General features: G+C 57.4%; 3 protein-coding genes across 9 annotated transcripts in view; 1 reads left to right on the top strand and 2 right to left on the bottom strand.

Moving 5' to 3' along the window:
- The first annotated feature begins 204 nt into the window (after positions 1 to 204).
- Positions 205 to 5622, top strand: GAS2L1 (growth arrest specific 2 like 1). Of its 2 annotated transcripts, XM_065889860.1 has the most exons (6): positions 205 to 350; positions 1274 to 1943; positions 3270 to 3377; positions 3462 to 3558; positions 3641 to 3812; positions 4338 to 5622. In XM_065889860.1, exons 2-6 carry the CDS (start codon positions 1293 to 1295, stop codon positions 5326 to 5328), a joined length of 2019 nt encoding a protein of 672 aa, XP_065745932.1. In that variant the 5' UTR covers positions 205 to 350; positions 1274 to 1292; the 3' UTR covers positions 5329 to 5622. The 2 variants fall into 2 exon arrangements, with proteins under 2 accessions (XP_065745932.1, XP_065745933.1); XM_065889861.1 differs by lacking the exon at positions 205 to 350 and having other exon boundaries at positions 1293 to 1943; positions 4974 to 5328.
- A 129-nt stretch (positions 5623 to 5751) lies between these two features.
- Positions 5752 to 8512, bottom strand: RASL10A (RAS like family 10 member A). Its single transcript, XM_065890153.1, has 3 exons — positions 7898 to 8512; positions 6701 to 6825; positions 5752 to 6417 (listed from the first exon to the last, which is right to left on the bottom strand). Exons 1-3 carry the CDS (start codon positions 8114 to 8116, stop codon positions 6150 to 6152), a joined length of 612 nt encoding a protein of 203 aa, XP_065746225.1. The 5' UTR covers positions 8117 to 8512; the 3' UTR covers positions 5752 to 6149.
- Positions 8513 to 17042: 8530 nt separating this feature from the next.
- AP1B1 (adaptor related protein complex 1 subunit beta 1) overlaps positions 17043 to 18403 on the bottom strand; it is a 52185-nt gene continuing 50824 nt past the window's right edge. For 5 of the 6 annotated variants that reach the window (XM_065890323.1, XM_065890325.1, XM_065890326.1 and 2 more), the window contains one exon: positions 18067 to 18141. In XM_065890323.1, the coding sequence (XP_065746395.1) occupies positions 18067 to 18141 (75 nt within the window). Of the gene's footprint in view, positions 18142 to 18403 lie in introns of all 6 variants that reach the window. The other variant, XM_065890324.1, reaches the window with a different exon arrangement.

Below are 18403 nucleotides of genomic sequence, written 5' to 3'. Positions count from 1 at the left end.
TGGGGACTAGCCTGGCTGGGGATGGGACTTCTGGGCTGGAAGCGTCGCCTGGGGGCCGTGGTCCCGCCTGCACTCAGGGCTGGGCCGAGTCCCTGGCCCGCCCCGCATCTTGAGACTCCAGCCCTCCCCAGGCCGGGGAACAGCGCGTCCCCTTTAAGAGAGCGCGGCCCCGCCCACCCCCTCCGGCCGGATCCGAATTCCAGAGAGGCGGGGCGGAGACTGCAGGCGCTGATGAGGACGCGGTGGCGGGACAGGGATCCGCTGTAGCTCGGGCGGCGCCTCCCTGCGGCGGCCCGGCCCGGCTCCGGCCCCGCCGGGGCGATGCTCCCCGAGGCCGCGGGATGAGCCAGGTGAGCGCGGGGACCCCCAGCACCCACTACCCGGCGCACACTGAAGGGGACCTGGCGGCGGCAGCCGCGGGCCTCTGTTCCCCAGGGCTGTGTGACCTTGGGCAGCCCCGCACCCTCTCTGGGCCGAAGCCCAGAGGACAGCCAGGACTGGCGAAGGCCCTTCTGAGTCCCGGCTCACAGGCACCAGCCTGGGGCGCTAGCGAGGCTCCTTGGAGGAGGCGGGCGGGCCAGCCGGCTGCCGGATCAGCAACGCGGGCAGGTTGGCCCCGGCTCCGCCACCCACTGCTCTGTGACCTTGAGCGAGCTCTGCGCCTCAGTTTCCTCATCTGTAAAATGGAGATAATATCACTGCACGCTCAGACCTGGCCAAGGTCACTGTGATTACTTTACTACTGCTGCTGTTCTGTCGTTAGAATGACACAGTCCTCACGGAAGGGAGGCTGAGGGAGGACCTGGGATCTTTCCGGAGGAAGTGGGATCGCCACCAGCCCTGAGCAGTCGACCTAACCCCTCTCTGAGGTCGGGACCGGGGTTCCTACTGTGAGTCCAGGGCCGTGGGCTACATCTCTCTAGGGCTCATCTCTTTACCTATCACAGGGGCAGTAAGGATGGGTGCCTCCCTGCCTGGTCAGGAGGACTCTGCCAAGTCTTTCAATCCCCCCTCCCCCAAAGAACCAAGCAGCAAACACTTATGGACACTAAGTCATTTATAAAAATCATCCCATTAGTTCCTATGAGAAAGGTACTATTATTGCATCCATTTTGCAGATGGGAAAATTAAGGTGAAGAGTTTCTCACAGCCAGGGCTCAAACCCAGGCATTTGGTCTGAAACGACAGGCGGGTGCAGGTGGTCAGCGGCAGAGCCTGTACTGAGCGCCTGCTGGGTCCTCACAGCCATCCTGACCCGTGTCCCTGCCCACAGTGACTCGGCTGGCCTGGGCATGGCAGACCCCGTGGTGGGCATCGCGGGCTCGGCAGCCAAGAGCGTGCGGCCGTTCCGCTCAAGTGAGGCCTACGTGGAGGCCATGAAGGAGGACCTGGCCGAGTGGCTCAACGCCTTGTACAGCCTGGGTCTGCCCAGCGGTGGCGATGGCTTCCTGACGGGGCTGGCCACGGGCACCACCCTGTGCCAGCATGCCAATGCCGTCACCGAGGCCGCCCGCGCGATGGCCGCCGCCCGCCCAGCCCGTGGGGTGGCCTTCCAGGCACACAGCGTGGCACCCGGCTCCTTCGTGGCCCGAGACAATGTGGCCACCTTCATCGGCTGGTGCCGCGCAGAGCTGGGTGTGCCCGAAGTGCTCATGTTCGAGACCGAGGATTTGGTGCTGCGAAAGAACGAGAAAAGCGTGGTGCTGTGCCTGCTGGAGGTGGCGCGGCGCGGGGCCCGCCTCGGCCTGCTGGCCCCTCGCCTCGTGCAGTTCGAACAGGAAATTGAGCAGGAGTTGCGCGCCGCGCCCCCGGCCCCCAACGCCCCCAGTGCCGGGGAGGACGCTGCCACCGCTGCTGCTGCTGCTGAGATCGCCACCACCCCGGGGGCTCCCTCCCGCGGGCCCCGCATGACACCCAGCGACCTGCGCAACCTTGACGAGCTGGTGAGTCCCCGAGAGTGCATATACCCGGTGGCCTGGCTTACTCTCCCCAGGGACCAGACAGCAGGGTGGTGCCTGCAACCTCCAGGGGCCTATCCTCGTATCTGCAGGACAGCCTGCCCCATGGAAAGAGTGCTTATGTTGAGCACCAAGTGGATACCTGGCCCCAAGGAGTTGAGCAGGCCCAGAGAGGGAGAGGTGCTGGGTGAGGTCACAGGGCCCAGCACGGCCTGGGAGAAAACTCGGGTTCCATTGCACGATCTCCCTGCTTCCTTTCTGTGGTAACCATGCACCAGATAAGTGCTAGGTGTTCCTTTATCCTGGGGGCCGTGTGATTTGAGCCCCTCCTGTATGCCCTCCCTGCGCTCAGCTGCTAGACATTTGCATTCACACCGTCACTGAGCTCGAGGTTGAATGGGTGCCTGTGTTGTTTGGTCCTGGGCAAGGCGTTTGGCACACAGTAGGTGCTCAGTGAGTGCCTAGGGAAGCTCCCAGGGGCTCTGCAGGTCCCTCCTTCTCTCCAGGGCCCTGCACACATCACTTATCTGGGAACCCAAGCCTGGAGTAGCTGCTGCTACTGGGGGCTAAAGTCCTTTCAGGAGCTGCAGGATTAGTTCTACCCTGAGCATAGGAGGTGCCAGACCATGACCCCAGCTTCCTCCTCCTCTTCCCGGGACCTAGGTGTCCCTAACACCCCCACAGCCGGGCCAAGAGTTTCCTTCTTATCAGGAGGTTAGAACATGATGTCCCCTTCCTGGAGGCCGGTAGCTGGATGGCTGTGGGCAGAGGTTGCCACCCCACCCCATCCTGCACCAGGGTCACCAGAGGCTCCACCTGCTCATTTTCTCAGCAGCTCCGCTGTGGGCAAGGAGGCAGGCAGGCTGCCCACACAGCCAGCCTGGCAGCTCCCAGCCTGGGGGAGCATGTGGGCAGATGTGTGCTAGCTGGGCGGGTGGCCTGGTGTGCACGTTGGTGTATGCGTGTGCCCCGTATGTCTGTGGCACTCCTGCCTCCATGGGGTGTGGGTCCTGCCTCCACCCCAAACCTGGCCTCTCTGTGGGTCTCAACATTCATGTCTGTGAAGTGGGCGAGGGGGAGTGAGGACTCCCCCAGGGCTCAGGGACTTTAAGAATGTGCCTTGTTGGGGTCCCAGGCCCTGGCCCAACCACAGTCCCTCCATCTTTTCCTAGTCAGCTCCCTGACCCCTGGTAGCCAAAGGGGAAGGAGAGCTTCCAGAAGGGCTTACTTCCTTCTGACCCTGGAGTTGCTGACATTGGGCCAGGGGAGGAGTGACCTGACCCCTGACCACCAGCCTCTCTCTGGCTTCAGGTGAGAGAGATCTTGGGGCGCTGCACCTGCCCAGACCAGTTTCCCATGATCAAAGTCTCGGAGGGGAAGTACCGCGTGGGAGACTCCAGTCTGCTCATCTTTGTGCGGGTGAGAGCCAGGGGCTACCTGAGCAGGTGGCAGCCTGGGAGGTGGGGGGGCAGGCCGTGACCTGCCCACGCTGGGCTGCCACAGGTGCTGAGAAGCCACGTGATGGTGCGCGTGGGCGGCGGCTGGGACACGCTGGAGCACTACCTGGACAAGCACGACCCCTGCCGCTGCTCCTCCACGGGTCAGTGCCCACGGCGGGGGCGGGGGGGGGGGCACCTCTGTGGCCCCACCTCTCATGCGCCACCCGTCCTCTCTCCCTGCAGCCCACCGCCCACCCCAGACGAGGGCCCGCACCTTCTCCCCACAGCGGGTGTCGCCCACCCGAAGCCCCCGAGCTGGTAGCCCAGCCTCTGGGGGTGAGCGTAGGGGCTCCCGCCCGGAGGTGACACCCATTAGCTTACGCAGCTCGAAGGAGGGGCCCGAGACCCCGCTCAGGTGAGAAGCAGGAGGACGCGGGGTGAGGGGTCCAGGGGGTGGGGGTGGGGGCGCCTGCCCTAGGCTGGATGACTGTGCTCCGTGACTCACACCCTGGGAAAAGTTCCCGGGGGTGGGGAGGTGGCGGCAGGCCCGGCTTCCCGTCTCCATGGCAACCCAACCAAACGAACAACACAGCTGGGCGGGCCTTGGGGGCTGGGTGGCGGCCAGTCCAACCCTGCTTCCCGATGGCCTGCCCAGGAAACTGGAGGCCCGGGGAGGGGGAGCTTAGGGCCTTACTTCTTCTGCTGCCTTGGGGCGGCGGGGGTGGCCGTGGCTGCAGGAAGCTGTGGCAGAGCCTCTCACTTCTCCCTGGAAGTCCCCAGGGCAACAGACACCCTTGGCACTCCCGTCACCACACCACAGGTGCCTCTCCCATCCCCCCCCCCAAACCACGCGGCTGCTGGTTCCTTACTCTTCCTGCCCTTTCTGCACGCCAGTCCCCTCTGCGTTGCCCCAGCTCTCTCTCTTGCTCCCCTGCCCCAGGGCCCGGGACCAGCTGCCCCCCCATCCCCGCTCCCGCCGCTACTCCGGGGACAGCGATTCCTCAGCCTCTTCAGCCCAGAGCGGCCCCCTTGGTGCCCGCAGTGAAGACTCAGGCACTGGCCCCCGACGGGAACGGCCCAGCCGTCGGGTGACCACAGGCACTCCGGCCTCCCCGAGACGCCCCCCCGCCCCGCGCAGCCAGTCCCGAGACCGGCTGGATCGGGGGCGGCCGCGTGGGGCCCCAGGAGGCAGAGGAGGCCAGCTGTTGGGCCCCAGCCCTGCCCGGCGGGCCCGGAGCCAGAGCCGTGAAGAGCAGGCTGTGCTGCTGGTGCGTCGGGACCGAGATGGGCAGCACTCGTGGATGCCACGGGGCAGGAGCAGCCCCCAGACTCCCCGTGCCCACAGCCCCGCAGCCCCCCGGCCTCCCCGGGTCCCCAGCCCCAGTCCAGAGTTGAGCACCACCCCGGCCACTGTCTTCCGCACACCCCTGCAGCTTGACCCAAAGGAGGAGCAGCAACTATTCCAGCGCCTGGAAGAGGAGTTCCTGGCCAATGCCCGAGCACTTAAGGCTGCTGCTGGCGGGACCCCGACGGCCCCAGACCCTCCAGCTCCTGACTCAGCCTACTGTTCCTCCAGCTCCTCCTCTTCGTCCCTCAGCATCCTGGGTGGCAAGTGTGGCCAAACCGCAGACTCTGGCAGGATGGCCAATGGGCTGCCCGGGCCCCGAGGCCCAGCTCTGTCTAGCTCTTCGGATGAAGGCAACCCCTGCCCCGGTGTAGGGGGCCCACCAGATGCACCTGGGAGCCCCATGGCCGGCCCAGAGCCCCTGAGGACCTGGGCACGAGGCCGGATGGACACACAGCCAGACCGAAAACCCTCACGCATCCCCACCCCGAGGGGCCCCCGCCGCCCATCTGGACCCACGGAGTCCAGGGCCTGGCATGCCCTGCAGTCAGTCAGTCCAAGGGCTGAGCCAGATTCCTGGATGTGATGGACCAGCCCAGCTGCCCCCAGTCCCCCATTCCTTCTCCTTTTCCTTTGTGGCCTTAACCCCTCTGCATCAGGGAGTCTCCCCTGCCTCTTGGGGACCAGACCTCATGGGACCAGACCCCTTGGGACCACATGGCACAATGGGACCTCTGTTGTACATTCCGGTTGGGGGATGAGCATTGCTATTTAATTACTAATATTATTGAATGCCTTAGAGGGGGTTGGGCCAGCCCAATAAGGACCCTTCCTGCGGTCCTGTGGCCCTGCAGAGCCTGACAGTAAAGTTTTGTTCCAGATACTTGTGTCTGCTTCTTGGGGACCCTGCCTTGGGGCCATCACACCCATTTGGGGGCCCTCATTACAGGTTGGGATTCTGGAGTTAATTGCCAGGAGGCAACGCCTGGCAGCTCTGACCTTCAGGCTTAAGATTATCCTGCCATCCCAGAAGTGCCAGGTTCACTTGAGTTGTTTCCCCCTTTATTTCCTCCTGAGAGGCGGGATTTAACTGTTTGTCCAATGAAACTCCAAGAGCAGTCTGAGAGCTTCCAATCAGATGCATAACCACGTCCCTTCCATCCAATGGGATCGTGACCCAATGAGGTCCCAGAAAGGACTGTCCAATGGGGCCTAGCCGGGTCCAATGAGATTCAAAGAGAAGCCTGTCGCCCAGGAGACTGGGTGGGAGTGTTCCTCAGCCAATCAGAGAGGAGAATGTCCTGTCCAATCCGAGAGAAGTTGGGCAATCTCGTCCAATCCGGGTCCCCAGTTGTTCCAGTCAAATGGAGGACCCCTCCCCGCCATCGGTCGTGTCGTCCAATTCAATCACATGAGGCTGCAGCGCGCCGGATGCAGCGCCCCCTGCAGGCGCAGAGCCGGATGCGCAGGGCGTGCGCGCACCAAAGCGCAGCGCAGCAGCTCGCGGAAGAGACGCAGCACGTGCCAATTGTACTTGGCCGAGCACTCGAGGTATCCACAGCGCCAGCCCCTGCGCACTAGCGCAGCCAGTGCGCGCCGAGGCCCGAACCGCAGCCGCTGCCGGTCCCGCTTGTTGCCCACCACAAGGATGGGCGCCTCGGGTGCGCCCGCCGGCCTGGGGGCCAAATGGGGAAGAGGGTCGCGGTGCCACGGACCCCATGGCCGGAGAATCCCCCCAAGTGGGTATATACATTCCCCTCTTGCGGCCAGAGACCCTCCAGCAAATTACCAGAACCACAAAGACACAAAGACCCAGGCCTAAAGACCGCATAGGGCTAGAGGCCACGCCCGGAAGGCCTGAGACCAGGCCCAAGATGGCGGAAGAACCCCCTCACTCACCTCAGGCAAAGGCCTGGCCAGACCCGCAAACACTCCCCTCCGCCCTGCCGCTCACCTACCTGGTCTCCGCGATGCGCTGCCGCAGCGCCTTCACATAGTCAAAGCTGTCTGGGCTGCATATATCATAGACGAGCACGAAGGCGTCCGTGTCCTGCAAGCTCCAGTCTTTAGGGTCCGGCCACTCCTGGGGGCGGGAGGCCAGAATTTGCCGGAGCCCCCCCTTCCCACTCTCCCATGCCCAGGCCTCCAGCAGGGGCCTTGACGCTAAACCCACAGTCCATGCTCAGGCCTTGGCCAACTTCATCCTCGTCTGTGCGCTCTCTCTCCCAAGCTCCCTGGGCCCTACTGTCCTTACGGACGCTGGCGTATGAATTTTAAAACCGTGCCTGAAGCCGGTCAGCCCTCAACCCTCCTTCACTCTGGGTCTCCTCTCCCCTCACTCCTATCTTCTTCCTCCTCCTCCAGTTTCCCACAGTTCAACTCGGGACAAACCCCGCCCCTCCCCAGACCCCCTCCTTGGTAGTTATGCCTCAGCCTAATTCCAAAGCCCTTGGCCGGTGTTCCCCCAGCCCGCAGAGACCACTAATTAGCGGCAGCTGTACACGTTTAGGCCTTTGGCCTAAGCACATGCTGCTCTTTCCACCTGGAATGCTTCCACTACTTCTTTTCATCAAAAGTTCACTCATCCTTCCAGGTTTAGCCCAAATGCCACCCCTTCCAGGAAGCCCTGCTTAATCCTGCCTGCTCTTTCCTCTTCACCTCTCGAAGGCATCAGCTCCAAGGATTCAAAAGTCTGTCCTGGACTTTGCAAAATTACTAGACGAGTCTTTGCTGCAGGTCACAGGAATGAGGGAGCAGAGAATGATCCCCCTAGAAAGTACACCACTATGTCTGGCTTCAACCTCTCCCAGTGCGGCTCTGCTCAAGGCCCCAGACCCACAACGCTCACCCTCAGGGAGGCAGGACCATGCTCCCCCACGCACGGATCCCCACCCACCAGCGGAGGCAGGCAAATAGAAAGGCACTTAAGCGAGCTAGAAAAAGCCACCTTGCAAACTCGCCGGGTCTCGGGCCTGATTTTGGGCAACTTCAGGCCAGCAGAAGGGGTGAGACACACAAACGCCAGGACACACATTCATTCTTCGGCCCATGAACACAGTCGGGCACCCCTGGGCCGTCCACGCGGACTCGCACGTGTGTACCGAGCACCCACACACATGCTGTCACACGCCCCTGCCCACTCCTCGAGCTGCTACCTCTAGCCCCCCGGGGCTCTGACCGGGGCCAGCACCGTCGCCGTCGCGGATGCTCAGGTCGTAGACGGCGCCGTCGAGCAGCACCGCGGGCCGGTAGAGGCGCGGCCCGTCCGTGGGCCGGTGGCGCTCGGGGTAGTCACCGAACAGGAACTGTCGGATGATGGCTGTCTTGCCCACGCCCGGGGCGCCCAGCACCGCCACCCGCAGGCTGCCCCCCATGGCCCGCGCGTGCTGCCGCGCCCCGCGCTGAGAAGCCTCATGGGCCGACGCCGCTCGGCGCGCGCCGCGCGCCCTGCCCGGTACGCCCCGGCCCCGCCGCGCTCCTCATCGCCCCTCGGAGGACCCGGGGCCCAGGAAGGCCAGGCCGGAGGACGCAACTGGCGGTGGGCGGGCAGACAGCCGAGCAGGCCGACGGAAGACGTGAGAGCAGCTCCGGCGGGTGCCAAGCTCGGAAGAGAACAGACCGAGCGCGCCGCGCACAGACACGGCCTCCTCTCGCAGCGCGACTGGAGGCGCCGCCCGCAGCGCGGGGCACCGAGGTCGGACCCCCTGCTTGGGTCCCGCGGCGGAGAGGGGCGCTGGGGGCGGCACTGCCTCTCGGCGCCTCCGTCCCTCTGTCCTTCTCTAGCTCCGGCGCCTGGAGTCGCCGCCCCAGCCGGCGGCGCGAGAAAGCGAGCGAGCGGAGCCTCCCGGAGGCGGCGATGAGGTAACCGCCTGCCCGCCCGCCCCTCCCACCTCCCCCCTACCTGCCCGGGACGCCCCTCCCGGGAAGGGTCGCGGGAAGGTGACTGGGACTCGGGGAGCCCGGGGAGGGACCCAGCCCCCTCTGCGTTCCGCACTCCTGTCACCCGCTCCAAAATAGAAGTCCTTCCCGCCCACATCCTTGTCCCCTCCTCCAAACACCGCTCCCCCAAGCTGGCTCCTCACAAATCCGGCCCGCTGGAGTCAGGGCGCCCGGGTCGGATCCAGCCCAGCTGTGTGACCTTGGACGAGTTGCCGCACTGCGCCGGCTCTGCTCCACATCCATCAAACGCAGACACCGTTTCTTGAGAACCTACTACGTGCCAAGCCCTATACTAAGATATGTGATCCTTGAATCAAAGCCTCAACCTGGTGTCTCTGAGAGAGGAAAAGAAACCTAAGGCTGGAGAGGGGACTCTCCGAGGTTGGGGGGCAGTGGGTGGCCCCTGACCCGCCGCCCTGCGGTCTCTTCTGAGGAGCTCTCCCACCTCCCTCCTGCCCACAGGGGTAAATGGCCAGCACTAAATAACATGTCAAATGGCATCATGGAGGGGGGCGTGGGACAGAGGGTGCTGAACCCGGCATGCACCAGGTCCCAGCAGCTCAGCCCCAAATCCCTGTCCCAACAATGCTGAAAGATCCAGAAATTGGTCGACACCACCACCTTCGTCATAGCTAAGGCCAAATTTTCTGCCTAAGTCTCCACTGTAGCTTCCCTCAAACCCTGCAGCCTCCACGCCAGATTCTCAGAGCCCAAATCCCTCCCTGGAGCTGGCCGGAAGCTCCTTCCGCATCAGGGCTTGGGAAGTCTGGGTTTACCAGCCCCATCCTCTGCCTCTGCTTGCTTACCCCCTACAGTGGGGGGCTCCCACATCTCTGATGCCCAGGTACTGGGGGAAATGCACAGGCATGTCTGTTTCTGCACTGAACAAGGGTTTTTCTTATCTGTCTCTTCAACAAACATCTCCAATCTTACTGCTTGCCAGGATGCTGAGATAGGTTTTTTAAAAAGTCCTGCCTTAAGAGAGAACGTTCTAGGGATGGGATGCAGGAATTGTAAGAGCACAGACAACGTGCCCACCCTAGCCTGGGAGAAGTGGGAGAGGGAGAAGGAGCTGAGTTTTGAAGTGGAGAGTGGGGTTCATCCTCCTGGGAGCAGGCGATGGTACCTGGATCAGGGATATGGGTCTGCTTTCACTCTTCTTCTCAGCCACTAGGGAGAGCAGAGCCAGAGTTGTGGCTACATCTAACAGGTGTTCCAGGTCTTCAGGCCCAGTGAGTGGGGACCCTTGGCTTTATTTTACTTTCTGCTGTGATTTTTCCCTTCACCCGATTTCGCCTCTGACTTTTTAACTTTTCAGGCATCTGGGTTTTGTGAGCCGCCTCAGTTCCTTTGGGGAACAAGGCAGGGAGTAAATAAACTAGGCACCACTTTCCCTGTTGGCACTCAGCAGGGTGTGGGGCTGACATCATTATGGTCTTCCTTGGGGCACTCGGGACCACCAGCCCCTGCCTGGAGCACCCTCCCTCCCACACGTGGGAGCCAGCTCTGGGTGTCCTGGAAACCTTCCTTGCTTCACTTTCTGACAGAGAGCCCTTTTCTTGGGTAGGGCTTCTTTGGGAACCACAGACAGGGCTGTGTGTGAGGCATCTCAGGGCCCCAGCGTGTGGTTTTTGGAGTGACGGAAGATACTCTGGGCAGAGTACGTCCAAAAGCTCCCACAAAGTCGTCCACACTCCACAGGGGTGACACATTCCCAAGGGAAGTCTCCCAACAGTATCACTAGCAGCCATTCCCATTTATCAAGGACCTGTGGGGAATTCCTTGGTGGTCCAGTGGTTAGGACTCCAAACTTCCACTGCAGGGAGCATGGGTTCGATCCTTGGTCGGGGAACTAAGATCCCACAAGCCACAAGGTGCAGCCAAAAAAAAAAAAAGGACCTGTGATGTGCCAAGCCTTGACTGTAGCTATGCTCATTGAGGCCCAAAGGGATGAGCAGGAGAGTGGCAGCACAGGGACCAGAACCCAGGACCTTAGGCCACTGAAGCTGACTTTCTGAGAAGCCCAACTTCATTGGGGCTCAGAGACCAGAAGGGCTTCAGGAGGAGGTCAGCTGGAGCCTAGGGCCCTGTAGGGAGGGACTCTGAGGAAGCCCCTGTCACTGTGGGAGCTGAGCTGAGACAGAAGTGGGCCGCCCAGGGCCAGGCTTCCCAAAGACTAGCTAGCCAGAGAACTCGGGCTGCCTGTTGGCCGCTGCCTGACATTTGCCCAAAAGGTTTCTTCCCATCCGGCCTGATTCCAGACCTTCTCTGGGGTTGAGCACCGTGGACCACGTCCAGCTCCCAGGGGTATTTGCTCTGGACTCCTCTCACCCAGCCATCTGCGTCAGTCCACTGACCATTAATCATAGTCTGTCCTGCCTGTTAATCACTTGTCCCAGCTTAACTCACTCCCCCAGAGTCCTGATGGGGGAAACCCTTACCATTTGGATGCCTCAAGCACGGTGGGTCCTTGGTGGCCATCGTAAGACTGCCCATTGATTGTAGCCGGTCAGCCCCTTGAATGCCATGGGTTTTTGTAACCATCAGGACACAAGGAGGCAGCACAGGGCAGGGCTTCCAGGCCTCTGGAGTGAGACCTCTAGGGTTTGAAACCTCCTTCCTGGAGGGGTGTCATCTGCACAAGTTATTTAAGCTCTCTGAACCTCAGTTTCCTTCTCTAAAGGGGATAATGATGGTCTTGACTTCATATAGTTGTTGTGGGATGAAATGAGATGATACAAAGAGGAAAACAAGACAATTTAGTAAGGCTGGTGGGGGGACTAAGTTTGTACATATAAAATAATTTCATTTTATATGCTAGTTTACCAACTATAACGGAGGCATATGTGTGTACACAGAGGTAAGTATGTAGACAGATATTTCCTAGTTCTGTCTGCCGAAAGGGCCTAGAAGTGCCACCCCAAGAGCAGCACACACACCCAGCACCCAGATCTTGGTTTCTAATTCTGTTCTCCAGGCTTCCTGGAAAATGGCTGATGCTAGGGTTGGAGCAGGATGAATAAAAGACGAGCCTGGAGCATCTTATAGTACTGGAAAGTAAGGAAGTGCTCAAAAGAAGCCAAAGGATGGGGGCATGTCAAAGAGACACAGAGCCTACTTGAAAGAGCTCCCAATAGCCAAAGCTTAAAAAATTTAAGCAACAAGATAAATAATGCACTTTTGGATTAGACCCAAATTATAAAATAAATATCCATGAGTCCAAACTGATATAAAATGATTGAATTAATACATAAATGCAGGAGAAGAAACAAATTTTCCTTACAGAAGAATTCTAAACATTTTATGTAGCTGCTCCCTGCCCCCACGCTCTTTCCCGAGTGTAGGCTGCACTTCGTGACTTGCTTCTGAACAGTGTGTGGAAAGGGGAGAAAGTAACTTCACAGTGGAGACCACTGGAAACACTACCTCGGCCAAGTGATCCAGGCTGATGTGACAGCGATGACTCACGTCGATAGCGTGGACCCGATATGATGGGACGAGAAGGGCGCCTCCCTTTTCTCCTTCCTAAAAACCTGTAACCCCAGTCTAACTGTGAGAAAAACATCAGACAGACCCAAGTTGAGGGACAGTCTACAAAATACCTGACCAGCACTCCTCAGAATGGTTAAGGTCATGACAAACAAAGAAAGTCTCAGAAACTATCACAGACCTAAGGAGACTCAGGAAACATGACAACCACATGGAACGTGGGATCCGGGAACAGAACGAGGACATGAGTGGGAAAACTAATGAAAACTGAATAAAGTCTGGAGTTTAGTTTTAAAATTATATGTTATATAATTTGTTATTTTATATTATAAATATATATTATTCTTATTCTTGTGTATTATATATTAAACATTTACATCATAAACATTATATATATAGAAAAGAATAGAAAAGATCCCATTTACAAAAGGAACAAAAAAATAGAAAAAACTCATGTATCTATGAAGAATAAATGTGCATGCAAGAATTTTTTTTTTTTTCTGGCACACCACAGCTTGCAGGGATCAAACCCGGGCCCTGGCAGTGAAAGCGCCGAGTCCTAACCACTGGACTGCCAGGGAATTCCGCATGCAAGAACTTTTAAATGAAGAAAACTTAAAAGGTTATAGAGGACTTCCCTGGTGGAGCAGTGGTTAAGAATCCACCTGCCAATGCAGGAGACACGGGTTCAATCCCTGGTCCAGGAAGATCCCACATGCCACGGAGCAACTAAGCCCGTGCACCACAACTACTGAGCCTGCGCTCTAGAGCTCGCGAGCCACAACTACTGAGCCTGTGCTCTAGAGCCTGTGCTCCACAACAAAAGAAGCCACCGCAATGAGAAGCCCATGCACACAATGAAGAGCAGCCCCTGCTCGCTGCAACTAGAGAAAACCCACGCGCAGCAACAAAGACCCAACGCAGCCAAAAATAAATAAATAAATTTATATATTAAAAAAAAAAAAAAAAAAGGGGGCTTCCCTGGTGGCGCAGTGGTTGAGCGTCTGCCTGCCAATGCAGGGGACGCAGGTTCGTGCCCCGGTCCGGGAAGATCCCACATGCCGTGGAGCGGCTGGGCCCGTGAGCCATGGCCGCTGAGCCTGTGCGTCTGGAGCCTGTGCCCCGCAATGGGAGAGGCCACAACAGTGAGAGGCCCGCGTACCGCAAAAGAAAAAAAAAAAAGGTTATAGAGATGTAAAAGAAAGCATGAACCAATGGAAAGGCATCTACTCCTATATTTGGATGTACAGATTAATATTATTATTATTTGTTTTGGGTTTTTAAAAAATTTATTTATTTTGTTTGTTTGTTGTTCCACGGCATGCGGGATCTTCCCAGACCAGGGCTCGAACCTGTGTCCCTTGCGTTGGCAGGCAGATTCTTAACCACTGTGCCACTAGGGAAGTCCAGATTAATATTATTATCCTCACATCGTTTTGAGGATGTCAATTCTCCATAAGTTAATATAAACATTTGATGTGATCCAAACAAAAATAATACCATCATTAAAAAAAAAGAAACTTAGTTCTAAAGTTCAAATGGGACCAAAAGGGTGAATAAGAGGGTACTATAAATTATGAAAATATAAAGGTACAATACTTTTTAAAAACTCAGTGGTGGGGAGTTCTCTGGTGGCCTAGTGGTTAGGATTCTGGACTTTCACTGCCATGGCCTGGGTTCAATATCTGGTTGGGGAAGATCCCACAAGCCACACGATACAGCCAAACAAAAACAAAAACAAACAGAAACAAATGCAATGACCGATGAATAGACAAATTCTCTGGTACTGAACAGAGTCCAGAAAAGCACTGATATATATGTGGAAATTTAGTATATGACACAAATGATATTTCAGATCTGTGGGGAAAAGATGAATTATACAGTAAATGGTGTGGAAACAACTACATAACCATCTGGGAAAAGAAAGTTGAATCCCTACCTAGTTCCTAACATAAAGCCCACATGGAACAGGCTCAAAATGCAAAAACTGAGATAAGACAAGCACTGGAAAGAAAGAAGAGATTAGGACTTCCCTGGTGGTGCAGTGGTTAAGAGTCCACCTGCCAAAGCAGGGAACACGGGTTCAAGCCCGGGTCCAGGAAGATGCCACATACTGCAGAGCAACTAAGCCCGCGAGCCACAACTACTGAGCCCACGTGCCACAACTACTGAAGCCCACACGACTAGAGCCCGTGCTCCACAACAAGAGAAGCCACTGCCACGAGAAGCCCGCGCACCGCAACGAAGAGTAGCCCCCGCCTGCCGCAACTAGAGAAAGCCCGCGCACAGCAACGAAGACCCAACACAGCCAAAAATAAATAAATAAATTTATAAAAAAAAAAAAAAAAAGGAAGAAGAGATTAAAAGAAGACAATGCCCAACACAATTTCAGCATGGAAAAGTAAAAACTAACAAAATGGGGAGAAATAACGACAAATCGGGAAGAAAAGGACCGATAACCATGTCAAAAAAGGGCAACAAACATGAAAACGGCTCACAGAAAAGGACACACAAATGGCTCAAAAACACACGAATGGAGGCATGTTTAAAACACAGTAAGGTACAGTTTTTTGCCCGTCACTTAAACACACCGGATATGCTGAGTGTGTGAGGGTGTGGGGAAACAGGCTTCACATTTCTGGTTGGTGGGGCTGTAAACTAGAGAAGTTTTAGCAGTAGCTATCAAAATGATGAACGCACCTACCTTCGAACCAGCAATTTCAGTCTGAGGAATTTACTGACATGAAAATGAATGTTCTTTGCAGTATCAGTTGCACCAACACCACCAAAGACACAATTAAGAGGACATCACGGCGAGGACTGGTTCATCATGGTGCCTCCATTCAATGGAAAACCACACGGCTGTTATATAAAGGCATGAGGCCGCTCTCTATAATGGGCTAATAATGGAAAAGTCTCCAAGATACAAGTACGATGCAGATCGGGGTGTATTCCATGCTACTCTTTGTGTATAAAAAGGGAAAAAATCGTATTAGACGTCATTGAGTCTCTTTGGAAGGTAACACTGGTCTCTTTAGGGAGAGGAATGAGAAGGATTATTTCACTTCTACATTCTTTTTGCCTTTCGGATTTTGAACCATGTGAATGCATTACCTTTTCAAAACAAGAAAATTTAAAATGTGAAATGCTTATACCCTCTGGTCCAGCAATTCTGGGGCTAGATCCTATAGCTGCATTTGTGTCTACGAGCAAGGATGTCTAGAAAGATATTCACTGCACCTTTGCTTGGACTCCAGAAGATGGAAACAGCCAGAATGTCCATCTGCAGACACCAGCCCATCTGCACAAGAAATTCCAAGGTGGCTCTATTTGTACTGATAGGTAAATAAAGCAAAGTGCTGGTAGCGTCTAGGGTGTGCTATTTATTTAGTAAACACGTCCCTGGATTTGCTTTATACAGGCACAGAATTATTCCTGGAAAACCAAAATGTAGCAACGAACTTTGCCTCTAGGGAGGAAAATAAGAACTGAGGAAGTGTGGAAGGGAAAACTTTATCCTTTGTGTGACTGATCTCACCGTGGTCCAGAATCACTCTCTCCATAAAACAAACCACTAGTTGAAGATAAAAAAAATGTACAATGAGGTCACGCCGCAGGCCTTGGCAGGGTGTCTGGCACACAGGGAACCCATCAGGCCCCTGGGTGTTTGTTGGACCCTCTCAAATAACTAGTTGCTGTGTTGAATTCCCCGACTGGCTGGGAAGGCTCAGGACCCTGGAGAATCTTCTGCAAAAGATGCCAAGGCCCCTGAGAAGCATAGAGAGCTGAGAATAAGGACACCTGAGCACACCAGGACTGGGGAGAGCATGCGATGGGTGTCACTGGGGTGAGGGAGGGACAGGAAAGCTGGAGAGGGACAAAATCATGGTAAGTTTCCTCCCACAACCGCCTGAGGCCTGAGCACACGAACCCAAGGTGTCCGATGACGGTCCAAGGGCCTCTGTCTGGCCAGGACAGCGTTCCTCACTGGCACTTCCCCCTCACCTCAGGGGCTTGGTCCTGGGCCTCATCATCGCCCCACTGGGGACAGCAGTGCACTCACAAGGCTGGGTGGGCGTTGGGCCTCAGCAGGTCAGGACAGCAGGTGACAGGGCAGGCTGCACTGAGTCCACAGACGGAGGGGACTCCAGCTGCGTTTGTGTGTGGCCTTCTGAGCTGGGGACTTTCAGGTGAGGCGAGAACTGGGGTTGTGCGGTCAGGGGCCTTGGTTGGTTCTAGACTCTGGGGTCCCAGGGCAGTATGGTGACACCCCAGGGGTCAGAGGTGGGGCAGTGGAAGGCCAGGCGCCCCTAACAATGCCTACAGCAGTGTGTCCAGCATGGGCAGGGTGCAGGGAGTGGCCATGGCAAGAAGGGGCTGAGGGCCCACCAGCCACGAGGCACTGAGAACCCACTGGCAGCTCTGCCCACAGAGCCCTGCCCAGAGTCCCCCCACCTCCCTCCCCACCCCGGGAGCCAGGCCAGTGCCAGAACTGGGGCCACATGAGGTGTCCCTGGTGGTGGCTGGGGAGGCTGCTGCAGATGCAGGGCGGGGAACAGCCCGCCCAGACAGGCCTGGTGCTGGGCCTCCCTGCCGCTCCCAGGAGCTGAGGAAAACCAAGATGGGCTCGGCCCTCCCAGCATCTAAAGGCAAGATGGCGTGGGCTCGGGTGGAGCTGGGATCAAGGGTGGGAGAGGTGCTGGGAGACCAGCAGGCCTCAGCAGGCAGTTTCCAAGGACAAGAGAGGGAAAGGTACTGTCAGCAGGGCTAGGCAGGGGCTGACACAGCTCAAGCCCTTGACCCTGGACCCCAGGAGATCCAGGACCCTGCCCAGAAGAGCCTCAGGACCTGACACACTGGCCAGGAACACACTTGATGTCATCATTTTTATTCACTTTCTCTTTCTGAAAATAAGAGTAAACATACAATATATAGTCTCTATTTATATATATTAGACATCGTTACTGCAGGGCTCAAGAAAACCATCCTCAACCACTTGGAAGCAGTTTTTAATTCTGACATTTGGTGGAAGAGGAAAAAAGTGTCCGTGATTGCCAAAAGCAGAATCTTTCTTTATTATTAAACAGCAGTAACAGGAAAACCTAATGCTCTGTCAGACACAACTGAAGGAGGCCAGGAGGGGGGCAGCAGATGCTAAGGAGAAACCCCAGACAGGATGCACCACGCTCACCCACATGCCCCACCTCTCAGCCGTGTCTCTGCTCCAGGAACCCTGGACACATCGAGGAATGTATCAGAGGCAGAGACCGTCCTCACGGGCAAGAGGGGGAGCGGGCGGGCGTGTCTGCCAGGGGAGCAGGAGCCCAGGAGGGGCTCTGGGAGCTTCTGCATGGTCTTCCCCGAGCGGCTCAGTGCTCGGGAGGGTGGGGTTGTAGGCCCTGGGAGCCCCAGGCCCTGACAGAGCAGCTCTCCTGGTACCCAGTGGACCCTCCACACACACCAGGATGCCTGCCAGGGTCCATCCCAAGAGAGGGGCGGTGAGGAGGGCACCACCAAGAGAGACTAACACCACCCCAAGAGAGACTGGGGCAGGGGGCTTCCTGGGCTGGGAGCCGAGGAGGGAACTGCGTGCTCGCCCTCAGGTGCTGGGAAAAGCAAGAGAAGAACCCTGGATCTCCCCGTCCAGCTCTTGTGCCGCGCTGGCTCCTTTGGTTCCCTCCTCACCTGACTCTAAACGTCAGCAGCAATGGAAAGAGGGGGGTCTCAAGCACGCGAGTATCCCGAGGACCCAGGCAGGCCCTACTGTCAGAACCAGGGAAGCCCGTGGGTGCCAGGAGCCTCGCCCGGCCCCTCCCGGGAGAAGGAGGTGCTGCCACCTCCCAGGGGGCTCCTTGACGCGGCTGGTGGAAGGCTGGAGCGGATGCTGGACGGGGCCTCAGTTCTTGAGGATGGTCTCATAGGCCTGGTACACGTGCTGGGACACCTCCGGTGCTCGGCACTTCAGGGACAGCTGCAGGGAGAGAGGGGTCGGGGGACAGGGAGCGCTCATTCCCAGAGCTCCTTTCCAGGGCTGGGAAGGAACAGGCGGGGAAGGCAGAGAAGGAGGGAACCAGATGGGAGAGGGTGGTGTGCACACGTGGCCTGGTTGCAGCAGCGGCTGGGGCAGCTGTGTGGTTTAGGTGAGGGGGCGGCCGCTGCAGCCAGCCGGGTGGGGACCAAATTTACTCGCAGCCCACATGCCTGCTGTCCGCCCACCACCATGGCCCTCTGCA

This window comes from Phocoena phocoena, chromosome 13 (genome assembly GCF_963924675.1).
Source record: "Phocoena phocoena chromosome 13, mPhoPho1.1, whole genome shotgun sequence".
Taxonomy (NCBI): Eukaryota; Metazoa; Chordata; class Mammalia; order Artiodactyla; family Phocoenidae; genus Phocoena; species Phocoena phocoena.
This window is presented reverse-complemented; position numbering and strand designations above follow the sequence as displayed.

Excerpts from the sequence above, each read along its gene's own strand:
- GAS2L1 (XM_065889860.1), top strand. The coding sequence starts at position 1,293 with ATGGCAGACCCCGTGGTGGGCATCGCGGGCTCGGCAGCCAAGAGCGTG. Across the intron at positions 3,378-3,461 it reads GTCTGCTCATCTTTGTGCGG|GTGCTGAGAAGCCACGTGAT; the intron begins GTGAGAGCCAGG and ends GGGCTGCCACAG. Across the intron at positions 3,813-4,337 it reads GGGCCCGAGACCCCGCTCAG|GGCCCGGGACCAGCTGCCCC; the intron begins GTGAGAAGCAGG and ends CCCCTGCCCCAG.
- RASL10A (XM_065890153.1), bottom strand. The coding sequence starts at position 8,116 with ATGGGGGGCAGCCTGCGGGTGGCGGTGCTGGGCGCCCCGGGCGTGGGC. Across the intron at positions 6,826-7,897 it reads AGAGCCCCGGGGGGCTAGAG|GAGTGGCCGGACCCTAAAGA; the intron begins GTAGCAGCTCGA and ends TCCCGCCCCCAG. Across the intron at positions 6,418-6,700 it reads CAGCGCATCGCGGAGACCAG|GCCGGCGGGCGCACCCGAGG; the intron begins GTAGGTGAGCGG and ends TTTGGCCCCCAG.